At 43.7% G+C, this 19,000-nt stretch overlaps 1 protein-coding gene across 1 annotated transcript in view; it reads left to right on the top strand.

The window, feature by feature from the left end:
- The first annotated feature begins 441 nt into the window (after positions 1-441).
- The window catches only part of CRABP1 (cellular retinoic acid binding protein 1), a 78,745-nt gene continuing 60,186 nt past the window's right edge, over positions 442-19,000 (top strand). Inside the window, exons 1-2 of the mRNA XM_073650776.1 lie at positions 442-652; positions 3,031-3,209. Of these exons, the coding sequence (XP_073506877.1) occupies positions 583-652; positions 3,031-3,209 (249 nt within the window). The 5' untranslated portion in view covers positions 442-582. The remainder of the gene's footprint in view (positions 653-3,030; positions 3,210-19,000) is intronic.

Raw genomic sequence — 19,000 nt, 5'->3', positions numbered from 1 at the left:
TAGACACATTACCAATAAAGTTTTGACAATGAGCTAATATGTAGTAAATTAATACAAATTTATTACCATTAAAATCAAAACAATACTGTTAATTTTATCATTTATTCCAGAAAGCCAGCCTTTATATACTCAAGAAGAATGGGTCAAATATCAAGCATTAGTTAAGAAATATTACCATGAAGGCACTGCTATAGGCAAAAATCCAGATTCCTTTATTTAAATGCAAGAATGCTTTCCGACAGGGGATAATAAAACCACTCTAGCCTTTCATCCATTAGAAATTAGCACAGAAGCCGCAGCACAGACAAAATAATGTGTATTATTTCGACATTGTAGAAACGTCCTTGTAAGGTGCTTATATTTCTAATGAAAATCTAACATTTCTGAAGGGGGGCAGTGGAGAGGGCAGAAGGAGGGGCACCCACTCTCTTCTCCATCACGATGAAACACATGAGAGAATAAGACAGGACTCATTTAGACGTCTGGCTGGAATCAGAACGTCCGCTTAGATTGAACCATCCTAAGTTCCTTCATTTCTACCCTGTTTACGGCCAACATCTGCGTGGAACTTACACATACATCATGCCGAATTTTGCAGGAATTTGGAAAATGAAAAGCAGTGAGAATTTTGATGAACTTCTAAAAGCTCTTGGTAAGATCGGCAAATGGTTATATAATTTATCTGCATTCATGCCAGAATGTTACATTATATAGGATTTTATATATTTGGACAACAATCCTACACAAATCTACGTTTAACTTATTTAATACAGAAAAGTATCACATTACCAACTAATTTATCAAAAGTATTTTTTTCATTCTTTTTTTATACAATTATAAGTTTACATAATAAAGCACCAAATGAAGAATATCAGTCAATACTGAATCAATTTCATGATGTTATTTAACTGTGTAATATATTTTTTGGTCTTTATTATTTCCATATAAAGGCAGAGGTAGCAGAGCTAAGATTGCAGGTAAATCTAGTGAGATGGCTATGAGATTAATTACTTTGCAGAAAAAATAAGCAAATTGAGCTCTACCACACGTGTTTATGTAATGTATTCATAAATGAAGAAATTTGACTAAAAAAAAACAAGTTCATTCCATGGAATTTAACAATAAGATAATATCCATAAGTAGATTACATAATAGACAAAACCAAGAAAAAAAATCACTACATGTACTGGATGGACAATGGATGTAAAAATACATGATTATATGCTATTATAATGGGAATGTAGTGAATCTGGCATAGTGAACCTATACCAGAATTATAAAAAGTGGATATGCTGCAATTTATCAAATAATATAAGAATTGAATCTTTCTGATTTTTTTTTTTTTATTAAATGGGCAGGTTATTCTGTAATTCTATATTTGAAAAAAAATGAAGGCATAAAACAATGGCTGAGAAATGCAGTGCAGTTGACAATACTGATACATGCACAAAAGATTATGCGAGTATATACAAATACAAAAACAGAAAAATGATCTGCTTTAAAATGTAAAATTATATAAATATGATATTCTGGATATTTTTAAACAATATATCCTGAGACTTGACCATTCGGGAGCACATGATCCTGGTGACAGACTGGATCTTGTAAGACCTACTTAAGACTGATGTAGGTATTGCTCAAGAGAATTAAGCTTGTGCCTCTGACTAAGCTCTTGTCAGACTGAGTGTATTTCATGCCTTGTCACTCTGGCAATAACTTCAGCTAGAGATTTCATGGATTTCATGGATTTTCAACATAAAAACAACATTACTTTGGTATACTGTTGTATATTCATAGTTCCATTCTTTTGAGAGGCAGTCATTATATTTGACCCAGATCACCCCAACCCTCTTTGTTTCTGAATTGCTCATCTTTAAGAAATAGATCTACATAAAGAAAAATTACAATGTGGTAATGTGTAAATGTATTATTTGCATCTTTCTGCAAGTAATTTGAATTGTATAGTACAGCAAGATGTGTCAGTATAAATGCTTTTAGACAATGACATTCATACATTTCTAGATCTGCAATAAAAATGATAATAATTCCTAATGGTTCTCAGATCATATAAGCACCGATATACAATTAATGAATAAAGACTAGAGAAAAATGAAAAGCACTGTTACTGCCAGTGATATGTTTTTATGCTTCAAAATCAATAATTTTGGCAACAAATACATAATCATTAATTATAGTTTTTCTGGTTACATCATAAACAATTATTATTATGTATATGGAGCCTATGAGGAAGCTTTTTACCATGCCCAGTGGTTAATGGCTTTTTGTTACTGCAGACGTTCAGAAACCCCCACCCTAAACACCAGCATGACACATTAAGTCGTGCTAAGTTTGGCCAAGAATTACATCAGCATCCTATTATGCTTCATTACTACTAGTATTGGGTAATAATTAAGCTACTGTCATGTAATGCATGCACTACCCGACTAGTAAGAAAAGTAAATCGAAAATTACATTTGTTCTAGATGGTTCTTAAAAGTCAAGACAATATCTGAGGTTTCAAATAGAAAAAGTTGTCATTTAGTAATATACTAATACTAAAAGTTGTCATGTACTAATTATTGCTGCAACAAGCTACACAATTCGGTGCATATCAGCTAAACATTTCAAGACATAATGTACAAGTTTTCAGATAATTCCACCTTTATCACTTAGACAAGGACTGGTTGGAAAAGTATTACGGTAATTGGTTTCATAAATGTTCTACGTATTATTACACCATTTTGACTGTAGCATGTACTTAAGGGGCTGATTCATGGCCACTGTAGAAATCAATGTTGTGTATTAAATTATTATAATTCTTGTACATTGCAATCACTTATGGTAGGGGCGGTTGCTAACAAAGCTGATCAATTTTACTACAATAGGTATAGTTTTTGTTTACATTTTCATACAATACAAGATTTACAACAGTTAACAATGTAATGGAAAAACTATGTGATAAGTTTATGTTTTCTAAGGTGAGTGAGTGAGAATAGTTTAATACTTACTTGTGCAATTGCTGTTGTATAGGTGTGAACGCAATGCTCAGGAAGGTAGCAGTGGCTGCAGCTTCAAAGCCTCACGTAGAGATCCGTCAGAATGGAGACCAGTTTTATATTAAAACATCCACCACAGTCAGAACCACAGAGATCAAATTTACAGTTGGAGAAGAATATGATGAGGAGACTGTGGATGGCAGAAAATGCAAGGTAGATTCTCCTTGTCTCAAATACTGTACACGTACCGGGTTGTTAAGTCCAATATAAAATCCATATTAGTAGAAAATGTTGAATGTTGAACAATAAAACAGACTGGTGATCTCCGTTCATGAAGGGGGATTTAAAAACATGGAGTTGAAGAATGATATTTTAGGAATGGTTGGAAACACAACTCTTTCTTGTCCTTGATAAAAGGCATGAATTCAGATTTCCCATGATGTGTAATCGTGAGCACTTTCAACCTCTTTCTTCTTCCCCATACTTGTTACTGAGGGAAATTTCTAAAGACAGCAACACCATCTCATTCCCTTAATCATCCAGATCTCCCAGGCCAGTATTGCACTGCATTTTGAATTATTTTTGCCTCTACATCAAATTACTGTACAGTTGTTTATGTACAGGTTGCAAATGATGTTAACAAATGTAAATTACCAAAATCAAGCTTCAAACAGCAAATGATTAAGTAATTTTCTAAGTGTTTTTGATAACCTGTTTGGGATATGGGAATGTAGCTGTATGTATGGCTGGATTAATATGCTTAGTTACCATGGAAAGTTTACTGCTCAAGTGGTTGGGGACAGCTTAACCCCTTTACTCCCGAAGGCTGTTTGCACGTTAATGACCAGGTCAATTTTTACAATTCTGACCACTGTCACTTTATGAGGTAATAACTATGGAACGCTTCAACAGATCCCAGTGATTCTGAAATTGTTTTTTCGTGACATATTGTACTTCATAATAGTGGTAAAATTTATTTGATATGGCTTGCGTTTATTTCTGAAAAAATCAGAAATTTGGAGAAAATTTTGCAATTTTAAAGCTTTGAATTTTCATACCCATAAATCAGAGAGATATGTCACACAAAATAGTTAATAAATAACATTTCCCACATGTCTACTTTACATCAGCGCAATTTTGGAACCAACATTTTTTTTTTGTTAGAAAGTTATAAGGGTTAAAAGTTGACCAGCAATTTTTCATTTTTCCAACAAAATTTACAAAACCATTTTTTTAGGGACCACATCACACTTGAAGTGACTTTGAGGGGCAGTTATGACCAAAAATACCCAAAAGTGACACCATTCTAAAAACTGCACCCCTCAAGGTGCTTAAAACCACATTCAAAACATTTATTAACCCTTCAGGTGCTTCACAGGAATTTTTGGAATGTGGAAGAAAACAATGAACATTTAACTTTTTTCACAAAATGTTACTTTAGACCCAATTTTTTTTTATTTTCGCAAGGGTAACAGGAAAAACTGGACCCCGAAATTTGTTGTGCAAATTCTGGTGAGCACGCCGATACCCCATATATGATGGAAAACCACTGTTTGGTCGCACAGCATGGCTTGGAAGGGAAAGAGTGCCATTTGACTTTTTGAATGTAAAATTTTCTTGAATAATTAGCGGACGCCATGTCGTGTTGAAGAGCCCCTGATGTGCCTAAACAGTTGAAACACCCCACAAGCGACACCATTTTGGAAACTAGACCCCTCAGGGAATTTATCTAGATGTGTGGTGAACACCTTGAACCCCTATGTGCTTCACAAGAGTTTATAACGTAAAAATAAAATGTTAACATTTTTCCCACAAAAATGTTTTTCAGTCCCAAAATTTGTGTTTTCATAAGGGTAACAGGAGATATTGCACCATACCATTTGTTTTGCAATTTCTCCTGAGCAAGTCGATACCCCATATGTGTGAGAAAACCACTGTTTAGGCGCAAGGCAGGACTCAGAAGGGAAGGAGTGCCATTTGACTTTTTGAATGTAAAATTTACTTGAATAATTAGCGGACGCCATGTTGCATTTGGAGAGCCCCTGATGTGCCTAAACAGTGGAAACCCCCCACAAGTTATACCATTTTGGAAACTAGCCCCTGAGGGAACTTATCTAGATATGTGGTGAGCACCTTGAACCCCCCCACCTCCCGGGTTCACAGAAGTTTATAACATGGAGCTGTGAAAATAAAAAAATCCAATTTTTCCCACAAAAATGTTGTTTTATCCCCAAATATTTTATTTTCAAAGGGGTAGCAGGAGAAAATGGACACCAAAACTTGTGCAATTTCTGCTGAGCACGGTGATACCCTATAAGTGGGGGGAAACTATTGTTTGGGCACACGGCAGAGCTCAGAAAGGAAGGAGTGACATTTTGAAAGAATGGTCTGCGGATGTCATATCGTGTTTGGAGAACCCCTGATGTGCCTAAACAGTGGAAAACCCCCACAAGTAACCCAATTTTGGAAACTAGACCCCTCAAGGAATTTATTTAGATGTGTGGTGAGCACCTTGAAACCACAGGTGCTTTACAGAATTTTACAACGTGGATCTGTAAAAATGAAAAAAAAATATTTTTCCCACAAAAATGTTGTTTTAGCCCCAATTTGTTTAATTTTCACAAGGACAGCAGGAGAAAATGGGCCCCAAAATTTGTTGTGCAATTTTTCCTATGTACGCCGATACCCCATATGTGGTCGAAAACTACTTTTAATGCACAGTGCAAAGCTCAGAAGGAAGAAGCACCATATTGGAGTTCAAATTTTGCTGGACTTGTTTGAGGGTGCCATATCACATTGGCAGACCCCTGAGGTGCCAGAACAGCAGACCCCCCATAAAAGACCCCATTTTACAAACTACACCTCTCGATTAATTAATTTTGTTTTAGCCCCAGATTTAACATTTTCACACTGGGAAATGGGTAAAAACTGCACCAAAATTTGTCCCACAATTTCTGCTGAATGTAGAAATACCCCATATGTGGCTGTACTGTACTGCTTAGCCATATGTCGAGACTCGGGAGGGACGGAGCGCTGTTTGCTTCCTGGAGTGCAGATTTTTCTAGAATAGTATGTGGACTCCATATACTGAGCCCCTAAGTGCTAGAATAACAGAATCTCCCCTCAAATTACCTCTTTTTGGAAATTATACCCCTTTGGGAATTTATCTCCAAGTGTAGTGACGATTTTGAATTCATGGGTCTTTTCCAGAAACATGCAGCAGCGGATGTTGCTTAGTGAAAATTCTAAAAACTGCTGTTGTAGTGGCCAATACATTGTAGTGACCAGTACGTTGTGCCCAGCACATGCTTCTGGAGACATTCACTCTTAAATTAGGCGGACTCTCATCGCTACAGAAATGCCAAATATGTGGACGCTAACTACAGTTTAAGCACACTGTGGGGCTCAAAAGGGAGGTGGGCATTTGTATTTGGAAGCACAGAATTTGCTGAATTTCTTTTGCGGGGCAAGGGCCAATTTGCTTTTCCAGAGCCTTTGTGCTACCAGTAATGTGGAAGCCCCCTATATTTCCGTTAACAGAAGACGGACATGAGTGGGGACTTGCTTTTTTGTGGATTGAGTCGAAGCTTTTATTGAGATCCAAAGTGTTATGTAAAATGTTCCCATTTATCCTGTGCTCTATGCTGAGCACTGATATTGGGGTTTCCATTGAACGCGCCAATTGACGTAACTCAGATGAAATCCCCGAGGGATCCATTCACTATAATGAGGCAGCAAAGTTACTCTGGAATCTTTCTTGCCTCTGTTCAGGGGTGTCTTTTTTTTCAGAGGTTCACAAAACTGTGGTCGACGGCACTTTTATGCACCCCTAATAAAAAGACAGACACCGTGGGATCACAGGCCAGACGGCGCCCATGGTGCCTCCATCTGCCTCATTATAGGAAATCTTCTGCCGGGGGTTCCGTCTTAATCATGTATTTCAGAGATTTACACGGAAACCCCAGTGTAAGCGCTCAGCGCAGAGCTTAGGATAAATGTGAGCCAAGTCATACTGCAATCTATGAGAGGCTGAATTTGTTCATCAGCAGCAGAAGAAGAATTGGTTTTATTTATTTTTTATGCCATACCTTGTGCGGTATAAGTGATTAGAGGACTTTATTCTTTGGGTCGGTATGATTGCAGCGATGCCAGATTTATATCAGGTTTTTATGTTTGGCTGCAGGGACACACTAAAAAACACTTTTTTTTGCAAAAATACATCACCATATTTATAGAGTTATAATTCTTCCATATTTTGGCCCACAGAGTCATGTATTAATGGCTTGTTATTTGCAGGACAAGTTGACGTCTTTATTGGAACCATTTTCGGGCACATGACATTTTTTGATTGCTTTTTATTTAAATTTTTAGGAGGCAGAATAAACAAAAGCCAAAAATTCAGGAATTGATTTTTGTTTGTTTTTTTATGCCGTTCCACGTGTGGAAAAATTGATCAGGCAGCTTTATTCTTTGGGTCAGTATGTTTACAGTGATACTACATTTATATAGTTTTTATGTTTTGGCGCTTTTACACAAGAACTATTCTATAGAAAAAAAATGTTTTTGTATTATTTCATTCTAAGAGCTATAACTTTTTTATTTTTCTTCTGATGGAGCTGTATGGAGGCTTTTTTTTTGCGGGACAAGATGACGTTTTCAGCTGTGCCATTTTTATTTACATTCCTCTTTTTGATCGCCTTTTATTCGACTTTTTGTTTGTCGGTATGATGATAAAGCATCGTTTTTATTTTTTATCATGTTCACTAAAGGGGTTAACTAGAGGGTCAGTTTTATAGGTCAGGTCGTTCCAGACGCGGCTATACCAATACTTTTATTGTTTTTTTTTTTATAATAATATTTATTTATGGGTACAATATATGGGTTTTTTTTTATTATTATTTTAAAAAATATTTTTACAACTTTTTTTTACTTTTTTACTTAGTCCCACTATAGGACTTTCACTTTCTGCAGTCTGATCACTGCTATAAGGCATAGTAGTGCAGGATCACTGCTATGCCTTATAGCCGTCAGTCCTGCAGACACAAAATAGTTAGATCATGCACTGCGCATGATCTAACTACCTTGTTAGTTCCTGGTGTCCCAGATGTTGTCGTGATGACATTGAGTCACCATGACAACGATCGGAACCCCGCGATGACGTTGCGGGTCTCCGTTCCAAGAGCAGAGGGGCTTCTGTCCCTCTGCTCGCTTGCTAAATGCTGCTATCGCAGCGATCACAGCATTCAGGGGGTTAAAGTGCCAGGAGCGGTGCGGGCGCTGCTCCTGGCACTGAGTGCCTGATGTCAGCTGTCAGAATCAGCTTGTGATCGCCGAGACGTTTCCATACGTACCTAGTCATTAAGGCCCAGGCCACAGGGAGGTATGAATATGTCTCAAGTCAGAAAGAGGTTAAAGGGGTTTTGCCACACACAAAATTTATTTTAAGCAATAGATCTTGGAATAAAAATAAGTTCCACAATTGAATGTATTTAAAAAAAATGTTCCTGTGCTTTGATAAACTTAAAAATGTGCCCCTGCAATGTACTGTGTAATGTTTTTTTCTGACCGTGTAGGAACATGGTCTGATCATACCACAGCTCCTGGGAAGGGGAGTAAGTAAAAAAGTATACAGACATTACAGCACAGGATCGCATATAATTCCTCTTTGAAGTAAAATATTTTTTAAAAACCAACAGGAAAATGCTTTATCTCACAAAAAGAATCAGCTGTGATCCCATACTGTCCTCTCTGTATAGTCTCTTTTCCTTCCTCCTCTGACCAGGAGCTGTGGTATGATCAGACCATGTCCCTACAAGGTAAGAGACAGCCATTACACAGTACATAGCTGGGGAACGCTTATAAGATTATTTCAGCACAGGAGCATTTTATTTTAAACACATCCAATTGTGGGAATTATTATTATTCCAAGATGTATTGATTAAAATCAACTTTAAAATTAATTTTGTTCATGGGAAAACCCCTTTACAGTGGGATAAAAAAGTATTTAGTCAGCCACCAATTGTGCAAGTTCTCCCACTTAAAAAAGATGAGAGAGGCCTGTAATTGACATCATAGGTAGACCTCAACTATGAGAGACAAAATGAGAAAACAAATCCTGAAAATCACATTGTCTGATTTGGAAAGAAATTTTTTTCAAATTTTGGTGGAAAATAAGTATTTGGTCAATTACAAAAGTTCATCTCAATACTTTGTTATATATCCTTTGTTGGCAATTACAGAAGTCAAACGTTTTCTGTAAGTCTTGACAAGGTTGGCACACACTGTTGCTGGTATGTTGGCCCATTCCTCCATGCAGATCTCCTCTAGAGCAGTGATGTTTTGGGGCTGTCGCTGGGCAACACGGACTTTCAACTCCCTCCAAAGGTTTTCTATAGGGTTTAGATCTGGAGACTGGCTAGGAGGCCACTCCAGGACCTTGAAATTCTTCTTACGAAGCCACTCCTTCGTTGCCCTGGCGGTGTGCTTGGGATCAGGGCCAGCGTCAGCACTCGGTGCACCCGGACAAGTGCTGGGGCCCTGAGCAGGCGGGGGGCCCACTCGCGATCGGGCACCGCAGCCGGATACTTACCTCTCCCTGTGCCTCCGCAGATCCTCTGTCTTCTTGCTGTGCACTCCCTGTGACGTCTCAGGTCAGAGGGTGTGGTGACGTCTTTCCACCGCGCCCTCCCCTGAGCCATCACAGGCAGCGCAGAGCGGGAAGACGGCGGCGACGCTGGAGTCCGGACCTGAGCAGCGGCAGCAGGTGAGGAGAAGTGAAGTGAGTATTTGATTTTTGTTTTTTTGTAATGTATGGAGGCATGGGGCATTATATGGGGGGTGACATCCTGCATGGGGAATTATATGGGGGGGTGACATCCTGCATGGGGCATTATATGGGGGGGAAGGGACATCCTGCATGGGGCATTATATGGGGGGAAATGGACATCCTGCATGGGGCATTATATGGGGGGGAGGGACATCCTGCATGGGGCATTATGTTTGGGGGGGAGGGACAACCTGCATGGGGCATTATATGGGGGGAGAAGTGACATCCTGCATGGGGCATTATATGAGGGGTCACATCCTGCATGGGGCATTATATGGGGGGGAGGGGACATCCTGCATGGGGCATTATATGGGGGGAGAAGTGACATCCTGCATGGGGCATTATATGAGGGGTGACATCCTGCATGGGGCATTATATGGGGGGGAAGGGACATCCTGCATGGGGCATTATATGGGGGAAAGGGACATCCTGCATAGGGCATTAAATGGGGGGGGAGAAGTGACATCCTGCATGGGGCATTATATGAGGGGTGACATCCTGCATGGGGCATTATATGGGGCGTGACATCCTGCATGGGGCATTATATGGGGGGAAGTGATATCCTGCATGGGGCATTATATGGGGGTAGGGACATCCTGCATGAGGCATTATATGGGGGGTGACATCCTGCATGGGGCATTATAAGGGGGGAACAGCCTGCATAGGGCATTATGTGTGGGGAACAGCCTGCATAGAGCATTATATGGGCGCCAGTATCCTGTATGGAGCATTATAAGGGGACCAGTATCCTGTACAGAGCATTATATGGGGGCCAGTATCCTGTACGGAGCGTTTTATGGGGGCCAGTATTCTGTATGGAGTGTTATATGGGGGCCAGTATTCTGTATGGAGCGTTATATGGGGGCCAGTATTCCGTATGGAGCGTTATATGGGGGCCAGTATTCCGTATGGAGCATTTTATGGGGGCCAGTATACTGTGTGGAGCGATTCACAGGTTTCTGTACTATTGTGGAATTTACAATAGATATCACTCATGTAATGTAAGAAGTGAAATCTCTGCATTGTACTATACCTATATTTCTCTGCGGTATCTATGCATCATGAACCGTGGTATGTGTTAAAAGGGCCCACTGAGACTCTTTCGCCTCGGGCCCAGAAAAACCTGGAGCCGGCCCTGCTTGGGATCATTGTCATGCTGAAAGACCCAGCCACGTTTCATCTTTTGACCCCACGGGTGAGATTTTGTGTGGAGCCCCAGATTGAGATTATCAGTGGTCTTGTATGTCTTCCATTTTCTAATTATTGCTCCCACAGTTGATTTATTCACACCAATCTGCTTGCCTATTGCAGATTCAGTCTTCCCAGCCTGGTGCAGGGCTACAATTTTGTTTCTGGTGACCTTCGACAGCTCTTTGGTCTTCACCAAAGTGGAGTATGGAGTGTGACTGTTTGAGGTTGCGGGTAGGTGTCTTTTATACTGATAACAAGTTCAAACAGGTGCCAGTACTACAGGTAATGAGTGGAGGACAGAGGAGCCTCTTAAAGAAGAAGTTACAGGTCTAAGAGAGCCACAAATCTTGCTTGTTTGTAATTGACCAAATACTTATTTTCCACCAAAATTTGAAAAAAAATTATTTCCAAATCAGACAGACAATGTGATTTTCAGGATTTGTTTTCTCATTTTGTCTCTCATAGTTGAGGTCTATCTATGATGTCAATTACAGGCCTCTCTCATCTTTTTAACTGGGAGAACTTGCACAATTGGTGGCTGACTAAATACTTTTTTTCCCCACTGTAACCTCTTTCCGACATTAGACATATCCATACGTCTGGGTCGCCTGGTAGTTACTGACCTTAGTCGTATGGATACGTCATATCTTTAATGCGGCACCGCGATCACAGTCGTGGTGATAGCGTAAAAATTCCGGCGCCATCTTACCTCAGGTTAGATGGTGTCGTCGTCCCGGGGGGTGACAACGCCCCCCTGCAACTACGATCGCTGTAATTGGATGATCACTTTTGAACAGCCAATCGCAACGTTTCTCAGTGTTTCGGGCAATCAGATTTCCTGAAACAGTCATGTAAAGCCCAGGATCGGTGCTGTAAGAGCACCGATCTTAGGCTGGTGCCTGGCAACACCAGGCTCACCTGAGCCAGCTCTGATTGGTGCGATCGACGATGACATCGATCGCACCAATCAGAGCGCACAGACGCGATCTGACTGCAGGGTGACCGCACTGTACTTCCTCATTCTAGCTTCGGATTTGTACAGGGCGGTCACTCTGTCCGTCTGGGTGCTGTGCTGGGCCTCGTGGTGCCACAGAAGCCTGTGTCATCACAATTACCACTGTTGCATTTGAATCGCTGTTCCTGCTAAAGAAAGAAGAGTTCCTGATCTCTGATCTTTGCCTGATCTTTCCTAATCCACCCCAATCCCCCACTCACCCACCTTTCTCCCCCTTTTAACCCTCTCACCCCCAACCTCCCTTTCTGCCGCCGAACGCTGATCAGTATTTGATCGCTGATCAGTACTTGATCCCTCGATTTTTGTCAGTTTTTTTCATGTGTCCTGCAGCGGCCGAGTGCTGATCAGTGACACAAATCACTGATCAATGTTCATGCTCGCTGTTTACCAGAACTTTTTTTGTCCCTTTCCATTCCCTCCATTCTTTGCACCACCTCCGTGCGTTCATCCTGCAGCTGCCGAGCGTTGATCAGTCATGCAAATCACTGATCCGCACTCGTGCTCGCTGTTTTCCACAACTTTTTTTTCCACTCACTATTTTTTTTATCAGACGCATACCACTGATTAGCACCTGAGCTCGTTTTTGGCAGTGACTTTTTTTTTCCTATTTTTTTTTTATCCCCTTTTTGAACCTCATCCGTGCGTATGTTCTGCAGCCGTCAAGCGCTGGTCAGTGACAAACATCACTGACTGGCCTCCGGTTGTTGTTTTTTTATGGGAAATAATAATAAAAAAATCATTTAGATTAGTTTATAGGACTAGATTAGGGACAGGAAAAATATACCGTAGTAATCGTCATCTACTTCGGTATTTTTTACTGAAATTAGTTAGTTAGTAAAGAGTAAAAATATACCATAGTAAACATCATCTACTACGGTATTTTTTTCTGAATTGAGTTAAAGTTAGTAAAGAGTAAAAATATACCGTAGTAATTGTCATCTACTACAGTATTTTTTACTGAATTGAGTTTTAGTTAGTAAAGAGTAAACATATACCATATTAATTGTAGTCTACTACGGTATTTTTTACTGAATTGAGTATCGAGTTAGTAAAGAGTAAACATATACTGTAGCAATTGTCATCTACTATGGTATTTTTTACTGTTCGTGTCAGCATGGAAAAAAGAATCATCCATGCGGCCGTCCTACAGCCGTCGAGCGCTGATCACTGATGAACATCAGTGATCAACCTCCAGTAGTTGCTTTTTTTCTTTTCTTTTTCTTTTCTAAATAAAAAAAAGTTTACACCAAGCAATCCCACACACACAACTGAATAAAATTTGGTACACACACAAACACCACATAAGTAAAAAAAAAGTCCCGCTCATTCTAAACCCGTTATTTAGCGGAGCATACACTTTCCTTGTCTCGCACACTGACAGTGAGGGAGAGGAGCCTACCTTCCTTTATTTTTCCTCCTTCTCCTCTTCCTCAAGTGATGCTGAACTGCCATACAGACGCCACAGGACAGAAACTGAACCAGGGCCCACCGTTACTGACCCCGTATGGACCTCACTCCCCGAAGACTGTGAGCCACTGATTCCTCATTTTGTGGTACAATCAGGAATCAAATTTGACACCACCGGCCTCACAGAAATGCACTTTTTCAAACTCTTTTTCCATGAGGATTTTGTAAACCTCATGGTGGGCCAAACAAATTTTTGGCACAAAACCGCTCTTCATCATTTACTAACTGGACTCTGTGTACTGGGGACAACAAGAACATGGGGGGAGTTGATCTGTCTGAACAAGTCCTCCAGCTGTACAGTGCCATGAGAAAAGCCAAGGTGTGGTACAAGAAGCAGACCGTGCACATTGTACAGATGGCAATGTACAACGCTTTCGCATGGACACCACTTATCAATGCGACACCTGCCCTGACAAACCTGGCGTTTGTATAAAAGAATGCTTCAGACTGTACCACACATCCATGGTCTACTAATTGAATTTCTGACTTACACAACTCATGTATGCCAACCTGACGAACATTACACAACTCACGTATGACAACCTGATGAACATCACACAACTCACGTATACCAGCCAGATGCACTCTACACAATTCACGTATGCCACTACATTATAAAATTCACATACCAGGAAACAGTAGATCAGTTCTAAAATTGGGTCACTTGTGGGGGGTTTCCATTATTTAGGCACATCAGGGGCTCTGCAAATGCGACATGACGCCTGCAGACCATTACATCAAAGTCTGCTTTCCAAAATGTCACTCCTTCCCTTCCGAGCCCTAACGTGCGCCCAAACAGTAGTTTTCTCCAACATATTGGGTATCAGCGTACTCAGGAGAAATTGCACAACAGATTATGAGGTCCATTTTCTCCTGTTACCTTTGTGAAAATAATTTCTTTTTGTCTAAAATAACAATTTTGTGGAAAATATGTGATTTTTTTTTTATTTTCACAACTTGACGTTATAATTTTCTGTGAAGCACCTGGGTGTTCAAGGTGCTCACCACACATCTAGATAAATTCCTTTGGGGGTCTAGTTTCCAAAATGGGGTCACTTGTGGGGGATTTCTACTGTGTAGGCACATCAGGTGCTCTGCAAACGCGACATGACGCCTACAGACCATTCCATCAAAGTCTGCATTCCAAAACGTGACTCCTTCCCTTCCGAGCCCTTACATGCACCCAAACAGTAGTTTTCTCCCACATATGAGAAATCAGTGTACTCAGGAGAAATTGCAAAACAGGTTTTGAGGTCCATTTTCTACTGTTACCCTTGTGAAAATTATTATTTTTTTGCTAAAATAAAATTTTTGTGAAAAAATTTGATTTTAATTAATATTTTCACGGCTCTACGTTTTAAACTTCTGTGAAGCACTTGGTGGTTCAAAGTGCTCACCACACATCTAGATAAGTTCCTTAAGGAGTCTAGTTTACAAAATGGGGTCACTTGTGGGTGGTTTCCACTGTTTAGGCACATCAGGGGATCTTCAAACGCGACATGGTGTCTGCTAAGGGTATGTGCACATGCACATGATCAGTAAACTCTGCGGATTGGATGCAGTGCACTTGCACTGCGTGAAAACCGCAGCATTCTACATTACAAGCAAAGTAGATGGGATTTCAATAAATCCCATGCCCACTATGCGTCTCCGTGCACCTGCAGATCACCCACGGACATGCGGCGCGTCTTTCCAGCATGTCAATTTCTCTTGCGGAGAATAGCAACTTCCAGAGGCATTAGCAAAGTGTTTTATAATAGTGACAAGAAAAGAAAAGTGTTTCCCATAAAGGGAATTGAACCGTATTGCCTGTTTTCTGATGTGAAAAGTTTTAAAAAGTTTGCATGTCCTGTAATTAACTGTTTTTGCTCTTTTCCAGCCCGAGGACGTGCTGTGCTTTACCAGGGGAGAATGTAGCGCCCCGAGGGTTCGGCCGCTACAGGGGTATTGCACCTCAGACCAGAGGTGTGATATTCCACTCCCAGGTAAGGATGGAGTATGGACCAGGGCTCAGTTAGCTGCATACAGCACACACACCCCATTTCCGAGGGACAGCTCAACGGTGCTCCCACTAGACCGAAGTGCAGGCACGACCGACTATGTCCCTGTCTGGAGTGGGGAGGGGGGTGGAACACCCAGTGCTGTAGGAGCAGATAGGGGTTGGTTCCTGAGCGTAGATAGGAGCCCATTGGTTGCTGGTCACCTGGGCTCATGGCTAGAGGGAGGTATAAAAGGTGGGCACCATCTTAGATCTGGGTTCGTTCAGCCAGAGGAGAAGACAGGGAGTAGAGGCTCTGTAGGAGCTCTACTCCAGGAGGGCCTAGTGAGAGGCCGAGGAGGAGGTGAAGGGGAGCTGGGATTTTGGCTCATCCCAGCTCCAAGAGAAAGGAACAGAAAGGAACAGAAAGGAACAGAGAAAGAGAAGGAGAGACAGAGAAACAGAAGGGCTCAGGAACAAGAAGGTGGAAGGGACCCTAAGAACCCACGAGAATCCAGGGTGCAGGGTCAGGCAGATTAAGGGTACCGGAACCCAAGTTGGTGGAGGAGAAACAACCCTCAGCCAAAGACCGGTCGTCGTGATCATCTATTGGTGCGACACCTCATCAAACCTGCTAGGAAGGCACCATATAGGACAGCGGAGGACGGGGCCCACGTTTAACCGCACAAGTCCGCGGCAGCTGGACAAAAGTGGGTCACTGGTGAGGCAGGCCAGAGAAAGGATTAAAGGGGGTCCTGTGCCATGCTCCTGAACTGCCTGGGAGTTGACCGAGCCCCACACCTAGTGGACGCAGCACGGCTCGGGCGGTCACTACCTGTACAGAAGTGACCCGGAGTATCTGAACTGTGAGTAAACAACATTGGACTGCAGTACGTTGTCTGTGTGCTCCTTCGCTCCTCCAGCACTATCAGCACCGGGACTCTCACTACCATCACTCCCACCATCCACTACACTGCCCTGGTGGGCTGCACTCTTCCCGTGGGGAGTCACACCATCCCAGCTGCATTCATCATCAGCCCCAGTGGACTGCCTTGCAGCGGCGGTTCCTAATAACCGCAATCCACGGGTGGCGTAGTCGGACATTATCTAAAGTACAGTAGCAGACTACCATTGGCCTGACCACCCTGAGCCACGGAACCGGGTCGCCACTACTACCCCCATCGTTCCCCAATCGCCCGGATCCGCGTGCCCCACGGCCCAGGGGGCGAGTCAGCTTTGGCGTAGTCGGCAGGATTTCGTGCCCACTAACCACGGGTACTGCGCGCCTGAAAAGAGACTGTTTCACGGTATTAAAGATGGCGCCCGCCCCAGAAGAACGAGCGCCATAATGTGCGCGCCAAAATACCACAGGAGGCCGCCTCCCATCGTGGGCCGGGTCCCGGAATGGCGCCAAAGAGGAAGCCCATCCCCAACAACCATGAGCACTGCTGTGGAAATGTCCGTCAACGTGGGGGGGCTGCCCCTCAGAGTGATTGTCAGCAGATGCCCCCAGATGCCCCCAAGACCACCCCCCATGGGGGCGGATAGGAAAGAAAACTGCGGGGCAGGGGGTGGTCTAGATCAGTCCAGACAGACCGCACCCGGGAATGGACGCCCTTAGCAGCACCAGCCTCCTGGCCCGAAGCCTGCTGCAGGCCGAACCGCTCTGCAGCCTAGCAGAAGTCCTAGCGCAGCTCCCCAGAGACCCGTAGCGTGCGCAAGCTGCAATGGAGGACCTGGAGCGGAGGATGGTCCGGGCGCAGCGGAGTGCACTCACCGAGTGGAGAGAGGAACTGGCCCGGCAGGCTGAGACCCACCAGCGACAGGCCTCAGCCGCACCCCGGGGTTTGCCTGCCTCTGAGGACGGCGCAAGTGGAGAGAGGACCGGAGGCGACGCCGCGGAGGGAGCCACGAGGACTGAGGCAAGTGAAGGGGATGTCACCACCCCAAGCCCAGCCACCACAAGCCTGCCCTAGCCTCCCGTCGTAGCACCAGAAGCCCCACTCACCGCACCTGTTGCTGCGCCGCCACTGCTCCCGGCTAGGCCTCAAGCGGCGAGCGCCGCGGCCACGCCCCGCCCAGCGCCACGCCCCTTGACCCCGGGCGCCGTAAAGCAGGAAGCATCATCGGCCCGGTCGCAAGGCCTGGATGACCCGGGCGCCATTGCTAAGCCTGCGCCCCTGTCCCGGACGGGACTGCCACCTAGCGCAGCCAAGAGACCCCCGGCCTGGTCGCAAGGCCAAGTGCCCCCGGGCGCTGCTCCTAGATCAGGTCCCCCCACTATACCATCGCTGGGTGTGGACCTGTTTGCCCATCATACCGGTCCGGATGGACTGCCGCTGGAGTGGCCGGCTGAAGTGACCGGCAATCAGCCATGGAAGGCCCAGCCCCCGTGCGAGCCTCTGATACCGGCTCCTGAACCCGTCGAGGTCACCTTACCCCCACTGGAGGACGTCCAATTTGCGTGGGACCCCACCAGCGAGAACTTGATGGGGTTCTCTCAAGAGACCCGGGCAGACGCGGTCTGTCGTCTGGAGGCCTGTCATCAGCAACTGGCGACCTTTGAGCGGGAGCGACGAGAGAGGCGCGTCAGAGAGGAACGGCTCCAAGCCCAGAGTGCTGAACAAAAGCGCAAGGCCCGCCAAGACCCCCAAGCAGCCCGTGGTCCCCGAATCACCGGGACCATAGTCAAGTTCCACATGGAGAACGGCTGGGGCTTCATCAGGGGCCCAGAAACCGCAGGCGACGTCTTTGTGACCCGCAGGGACACGGAGAGTCATCTACCGGAGGGACATCGTGGCTGTGACCTGTACCCTGGTGATGTGGTCGCCTTTACCCGCCACGTAGGTGCAAAAGGACCATACGCCCTACATGTCCATCGGCTCACCGAGGAGGAGCTACAATACCGCGGCTATGAGGAGAGCCAAGAGGACCCGGACGGGTCTGAAGAACCATATGAGGAGGAAGAAGGAGCATATGGAGGACACCGCTACTAGTAAGCAGCAAAGTACCTGTGTACATAGTTACCCGTCAGGGTATCAGAACTGTTTTTGGTACTGTTCCCGTCTTGAAAGTGTGGTCCCCGTTGGGACAAATATTGAACTGTTACCTGTGTGCCCCTCATCCCCTACCAGGCTGAGGACTGTGAGCAGCCATTCCCTTCCCAAAACTGTCCGAGGACTGAGAGCAGTCAAATCCCTTGTATATAGTTGCGCTTCCTAAAGCGCCCCCTACTGGTTTTATACAAAAACCGCAACGTCTACCTCAAGATTTACTGGACTGTTGCACCTTTACCTGGTCGCAAGTTGCACCGCGGCCGTGATCCAAGAATCCAAGAATGTGCTTTACTTAAAAATGTTTTACATGAGAAAGTTTAATATGCTGCTAGGTGATAATGCAAATGTTTTACAAGGTGTTTTATATGACAAAAGAGTTCCAGAGGCATTAGCAAAGTGTTTTATAATAGTGACAAGAAAAGAAAAGTGTTTCCCATAAAGGGAATTGAACCGTATTGCCTGTTTTCTGAT

The sequence above is a fragment of the Phyllobates terribilis genome, unplaced genomic scaffold, assembly GCF_046119375.1.
Source record: "Phyllobates terribilis strain yellow unplaced genomic scaffold, ASM4611937v1 Scaffold_11__3_contigs__length_659146591, whole genome shotgun sequence".
NCBI lineage: Eukaryota > Metazoa > Chordata > Amphibia > Anura > Dendrobatidae > Phyllobates > Phyllobates terribilis.
Note: the sequence above shows the minus strand (reverse complement) of the source record. Positions and strands in the feature narration are given on the sequence as shown.